General features: G+C 52.6%; 1 protein-coding gene across 6 annotated transcripts in view; it reads left to right on the forward strand.

Annotated features, from left to right (window-relative positions):
- The window catches only part of Dync2i1 (dynein 2 intermediate chain 1), a 58,284-nt gene extending 52,202 nt beyond the window's left edge, over window positions 1–6,082 (forward strand). For 4 of the 6 annotated variants that reach the window (XM_048785471.1, XM_048785474.1, XM_048785475.1 and 1 more), the window contains 3 exons: window positions 696–919; window positions 4,983–5,179; window positions 5,646–5,789. In XM_048785471.1, coding sequence (XP_048641428.1) covers window positions 696–919; window positions 4,983–5,179; window positions 5,646–5,653 — 429 coding nt within the window. In that variant the 3' untranslated portion in view covers window positions 5,654–5,789. Of the gene's footprint in view, window positions 1–695; window positions 920–4,982; window positions 5,180–5,645 lie in introns of all 6 variants that reach the window. The other 2 variants (XM_048785472.1, XM_015502363.2) reach the window with 2 other exon arrangements.
- The last annotated feature ends 315 nt before the right edge of the window (window positions 6,083–6,397 follow it).

Here is a 6,397-nt window from a genome sequence, read left to right on the forward strand (position 1 = left end):
TCCCCCTCCCTGCTTCCTTCCTCCCTCCCTCCTCTCCCTCCTCCCTCCCCCATCCCTCCCCCTCCCTCCTCCTCCCTCTCCTTCCCCTTCCCTCCCCCTCCCTCCCCCCTCTCCCCTCCCCCTCCTGTGGACCTGTGCTGCTTATTTGGAATATAGGTTTTTAAGTTTGTTTGTTTATATTTCATTTTAGAACTCTACTCCCATTCTTGTTGCTTTTCTTTTCTTTCTCTTCTTTCTCTTTCTTTTACAGTATGTGAAGTATTAAATAGAGTAAAAAGTAATTAATCTTCTTCTTATAGTTATAAATTTGGTCTTTTATTAAACCAGTTTTCTTTTATAGGAATTTCGAACCGGGGGGGGGGGGGGAAATATGTAACCATGTTATTGATGTGGTCATATGTCATTTTTTAAAAAGCGAGTTATTTACTTCCACAAAGCCAAACATATCAGTTTATGCTTGAACCAGTGATAGTCCGCTCGCCCACGGCACCCACCTGTTTGTGCCTTGCCGGAATGCCCTGGCGGGGAGGGTGTAGACTCCAGGCGGGCACTCACCTGCGTGATGCGTGAGGGCTGAGCAGCTGTGAAACACAAAGTTAACTGCTCTGTGCTGCATGACCTGAGGGACGTCAGTGCTTGAGAGGCTCCCTGGCCCTGGGGTCGGTTAAAAGGGTGACACTGCCTTCCTGTCGCAGGCCGGCTGCTCGGATGGCAGCATCAGGCTGCACCAGCTCACCTCTGCGCAGCCGCTGCTGCAGTGGGACCACAGCACGGGGGGCCGTGCCATCAGGGCACTGCAGTGGTCCCCAACGAGGCCCGCCGTGTTCCTGGTGCAGGATGACGCATCGAGGATTTATGTGTGGGACCTTCTGCAGAGTGACCTGGGCCCCGTGGCCACGCAGCTCGTCTCCCCAGACAGGTGAGTGCAAAGCCCAGGAGCCACCGCACCCCCTCGGCCTTTCTGCTTATTTAACTTATTTACACAGGATTGCCACACTTTAAAGGGTGTGACCAACTATAATGATGTATTTATAACTTAAAATACATTTCATATATTTAGAATACTTAGTCTCTTAGAGCACTTTCGGGTTCACCGCAAGCCTGCCGGGAAGGCACAGACAGCTCCTGTGGGCCTCTGCCCTGCCAGCAGCGGCCCAGGTGACCACCCAGAGTCCCCTTGCCTCAGGTTCAGCCTGTGTTGTCTGTTAGCCAGTGTCTTGGAGCAGCTGCCCAGGTGTCATCACACAGTCAGCGCAGGTCGTCTGTGGGTTGGAAGACTCAGAGGGCAGTGTTGTCTGTCATGATCCCTCCAGAAGGGAAAGAAGCAGCTTTCTGTGAGCTTCTGAGCTAGTGAGCCATCTTACGAATTCAGGATGCATGTGAGTGTTGCTGCTGGTTTCTAAATAGGGATGCATGTGTGCTTCGTGACCCGCTCGCCCCCACCCCCAGTCACGCTCTGCTCAGACCCCCAGGGTCCTGTGTCCCGCTGGCCCGTGTGAAATCTATTTAGTGTGAATTTAAGATGTGCATTGTCAGTGATACTACTTTATTTATTTATTTTTTAATATCTCTATATTTTTTTAGTTGTAGTTGGACGCGATACCTTTATTTTATTTATTTTTATGTGGTGCTGAGGATCGAACTCAGGGCCTCACATGTGCTAGGCAAGTGCTCTGCCACTGAGCCAAAACCCCAGCCCAGATACTACTTTTAAATAATCATTTGCCATTGTTTTGTCTGTTTCAAAGCAGAGATATTTGCAGAAGCTTTCATTGCCAAGGGTTCTCTCTTGTGTTGAGAGCCACAACCAGGTCAAGATGGCGCCTGGCATTTTGCCAGAAGGAGTGGTTGAGAAGTAACGCCAGCGAGCCATTAAGATGATGATAATTAAGTTAAGCTGTGTATCATTATTAAGATAATGACTGATTGCTGTAACTGGATGATGCTGGATTGGGGCAAGCTGTGTATTCAGTTGTGTAGATAAACCTCTGCTGTCCGGCAATAAGGCGGCTCCTGCTACTTCGGGTGCCCGCTACTTTTGAGTTCTCGCGGAGTTCCCGTTGAGTTCCCATTGAGTTCTTGCAGAGTTCCCGTGGAGTTCCTGTTGGTTCTCGTGGAGTTTCCGTGGAGTTCTAGAGAGTTCCCGTTGGGTTCCGGCAATAAAGTAGTTCCTGTTTGAACCTACATGTGGCTCATGACCCCGGTTATTTGTGCCCAGCCAGACTGCGGCACTCTTGACCTCAGTTTGTCTTTTCACCTGCGTTTTTTTCTTGAGATTTTACCTTTCTTTTCAGTAACTTCTCTGTGATGGTTTGTGAGAATTGGGAGGAAGTACCATTGCTCTTTTGTAAAGGAATGAAGAGGAAGAAATGGTTAGAAGGAGATAACCATTTGATAGGTTAGGGATATGCTGATAAGATCTGAAAAAATTTAAAAAATTATATTTTCTTAGTTCACTTGCTAGGTATGTTGACATTATTCTAATTATTAAAAATTTGTCAGGTACCAGTGGGTGGTGCGCCTGTGGTTTCAACACCTGGAGGCTGAGGCAGGAGGATTGCTTGAGCCCAGGAGTTGGAGGCCAGCTGGGCAATGTAGTCCCTGTCTCAAAAACAAAAAGCAGAAACAAAAAAAGCACATCAAAAACTGGGACTGTGATTGACATATGAGTGCATAATGCTTCCTTGGTTTGTACTCCAGGAAGTCCGTCAGTCACTTTTCATAAGCAAATACAGTGTTTATTGGGCACCGACTATGTACCCAGTCTGCTGTAGCGTAACGCAGATTGGGAGTGGCTTTCCTCTGGTGGCAGGACACACAGCGGACGAGGAGTGAGGAGGCTGGGTGTGGGGAACAGAGGCCAGGGAGGACGAGGGGCCGCGTGGGCCTACCTCCTCCGTGGCTTCTGCTCCTGCACAGCTCTTCAGCCTCCCCAGCCTGTGTTCCCACATAGCTCCTGGTCCTCCCTGACCATTCTGAGAAGGTACTTCCACGGGGCTGGTCAGGGAACGCTCTCCCTTGGCATCCCCCTCACCACGCAGGATGGTGTGCCTCGGGAATGGTCCCATCTCTGGCTGTGAGCCTAGTGGCACTCTGGGAGGCCTCTGCACACCGTCCGGGGGTGCTGGCCTGCCCGGGCTTTTAGAGGCATCTGCCCGAGGGGCTCACAGGAAAGAGCTGGCCGCTGAGATGCATTTCCCCACTTTGCTTACAGCAGAACCTTCTGGAACGGGACAGAACATCCTTTTCCATGAGCTCCTGTTTAAATGTCTGGCAGCAGCAGCTTTCAAGTTAAGGAAGTGATACTTGTGCTGAATTATCTTTCTTCAGCTTTAAAGAAGTGAACAGCAGGAACCGAGTAGCTCTTACAGGGAAGGCACGTGGGTTGGGTCCATGGAGTGCCTGACACTTCAGAGCTGGGCTGGCGGTGATGACCAGCCTCCTGTTTCCTGTAGCCCAGGAGCAGCTGGGCAGCCCATGCCTGGAGGTCGGGCTGTGCCTGGAGGACGGGCAGCTCCCGGATCCTCTGGCCAGCCCCAGCCCTGGAGCTGGTGGTGCTCTGTGGGGCGCCGAGGGTTGGACTCAGACTTTGGTCCTGGTTTTCTGTCTTCTGCTCTGCTCTGTCCAGCTTGCCCATCTGAACGACCTGTGAAAACGTGATCAGTGACGGTGCTAACCTGTGTGATGCATGTGTTTTAAATGTCATGGATTTATTCCCAGTGCTGGGGTTGAGCCCAGAGGCTCTGCCACTGAGCTACATCTCTCGCCCTTCTTAATTTATTTTGAGACAGTCTCACCAGTCCGCCTTGATTGTCCTTGAACTGGTGATCCTCCTGACTCAGCCTCTCAAAATTGTTGGGATTACAGGCGTGTGCCACTGCACCCAGCCCTAAGTGGCTTTTAAAGAGCACCTGGAAATAGTTCATCCCTGCACCACATTGTGTTGACCCTACGGCCCTGATGTCAGGGAGGCTCTGTGAAGGCTTCCACGCGGTCAGTTAGGTTTCCCTGTGTTTCTGGTGAGTTGATGGGCAGTGGTGTGGAAGTGTCGGGCGTCAGTGAGAGCTCTGGCTACTTTACTTTCCATGGTCTGCTCCTTTTTTTTTAAAAAAACTCTCTCTTTATTTATTTTAGTTTTTTTCGGCAGACACAACATCTTTGTTGGTATGTGGTGCTGAGGATCGAACCTGGGCCGCACGCCTGCCAGGCGGACGTGCTACCGCTTGAGCCACATCCCCAGCCCCTGGTCTGCTCCTTTTAAGGCTTAGTTTCCTGACCCCCAAATGCTATGGGTTGGCCTCAGGGGCCAGCAGTAGGTAGGGAGTGACCCTAAGAGGGCCACCCTCAGGCCATGGCTCCAAGGGCACAGGAGTCCTGGTGTGGCTCTGCTGTGCCTGGGTGGTGTGAGCCTGGGTGTGGGGTGTGTCTGGAGTGCAGCTCAAGGGTATGTGGGGTGTCAGTAGCAGGCAGAGCTGGTGGGCCACCATTCAGGACTGCCTGCCCCGGCGGCTGGCTCCGTCTGACTGCGGTGAGGCATCGGTCCTGTCCTGCCACCAGTCACGGATCCCATGTGTGTGGTCTGCACCACGCAGAGCCTGCATAGCCACCCAGATCCCTGCTCAGTAAGACAGGGAAGGTGCGCCAGGCACCTGCTGGGTGGGATGTGGCTCTGTCCTGGGTGCTTCAGCTGTGAGAGACATGCCCTGGATGCCGTGGGACTCCTGGTCCAGTTTAGGCACAGTGAGCAGGTTCCCCAGAGTGGCCGGCACCCAGCCAGGTCTCATGGATGAAGAGGAGTGAAGTAGACAGAGGTGGGTCGAGGGAGTCCCCCAGAGGCACTGGGAGAGAGTGAGTCCAGCCAGTCCTGGGGCAGCAGAGACCCAGGGAGGCCATGTAGGAAGGACTGGGCAACCTTCCACTGGTGACAGGGAGGAGTTTAAGTGGAAATGAGGTAGCGCCCAAGTTGTGAGAGTCTCTGTCAGCTGCAGGGAGAAGATGAGATTTGAAATGGGCCGATCAAAAAACTGGTCAGCAGAGAGGAGGCAGGACCTTTGCATGGGGACCCTGTGGCGGAGGGACATGCAAGAGCAGGATCAGGTCCAGGTCCACTCGGGCCCCTGCTGGTGGAGGACAGAGCTGAACCCCAGGCTGCGGGGCTCGGGAAGCCGTCTGGCTGCAGGTGCAGATTTGTGAGCTTTGACATTTAACTGGTGGAGAATGAGGTGCTAGGGACCCCGAAACTGGGACTCCCACATGTCTACAAAAGAGCAAACCCACTTGGGGGGATTGGATCCTGTCAGCTCTGCCCTCTGCCCTCCCACGCTGGGCCCCATGCTGGCCTCCTGCCAGACCTCTGCCTGGGCAGCTTGGAGGCCCTGCTAGGGGCACTTGCCCCAGGAAGCCCTTCCCAGCTCCCAGGTGTACCACAGCCAAGCCCCGTGCAGCTCTTTCTCAAAGGGTAAGTCACGCCTGCGTGGCAGAGGTGGGCCCACGGGACGGGGCTGGTTTCCCACAGTCATCCCTGGTCTGGCTTCTCATTCTGACTGTGGACGCTGTAGAAGGTGGCCACTATGGGAGACCCAGCGATCAGTGTAGGTCCCATGGTGTACACCAGCTTCTCTGCTCGTGTCCCCTCTCACCCACAGGGTGGTGACCATGACCGTCATGGGGGAGCCAGAGAAGGCCGGTGGCAGCTTTCAGGCCCTGGTGCTTGCCAGAGCCTCGGGCAAGGTCGACATCCAGTACCTGAAGAGGCAGTGGACGTCCCCAGAGGCAGAGGAGCACAGCCGGCTGCGCCTGCTCCTGCAGGGAGCCCTGTGGAAGGAAGGTGGCCTATCTGCCTGAGGGCGCTGTCCAGGGCGCTCCCGCCAGACCCATGTTGAGGACCCATGACCCAACACTGGACCCTTTGACAGCGTGTGCACTTGTGTTTATGTACGTAGAACAAGCGTATTCCATACATGATTTGTTTTACAGAGTGTTATTTCTGTATTCCCATTAAATAAGTCACTATTTTGGAAGAGAAACAAATGAACATTTTATTGTACACTAAACTTCAAAGGAAGTATCGAGTTAAGTCCAATATGCTCTTTTCTGAGAGGATTTCTAGTTATTTTTAGAATAACTGTAAAATATTATCACATTTATCACTACATCTTAAACAGTCCACCATGAAGATCTATTTTAATGGACTATTTTCTTAGTTGTGCATAAAGTGATAAACACACCTGTCTAAATTAAAAGGAACGTCTTTGCTGAGATGGCCTCTCCGGCTGACTTCCTGCAGCTTCTCTGGGCAGCATTGCTTGGCGTAATTTGTATGTCACCTGCAGAGCTGCATCGTGCCTTGGTATTAACGTGGTCTTTGTGGAGAAGCAGCCTGTGTGAGCCCTCTGGG

This window comes from Marmota marmota, unplaced genomic scaffold, assembly GCF_001458135.2.
Source record: "Marmota marmota marmota unplaced genomic scaffold, marMar, whole genome shotgun sequence".
In the NCBI taxonomy this organism is placed as follows: domain Eukaryota; kingdom Metazoa; phylum Chordata; class Mammalia; order Rodentia; family Sciuridae; genus Marmota; species Marmota marmota.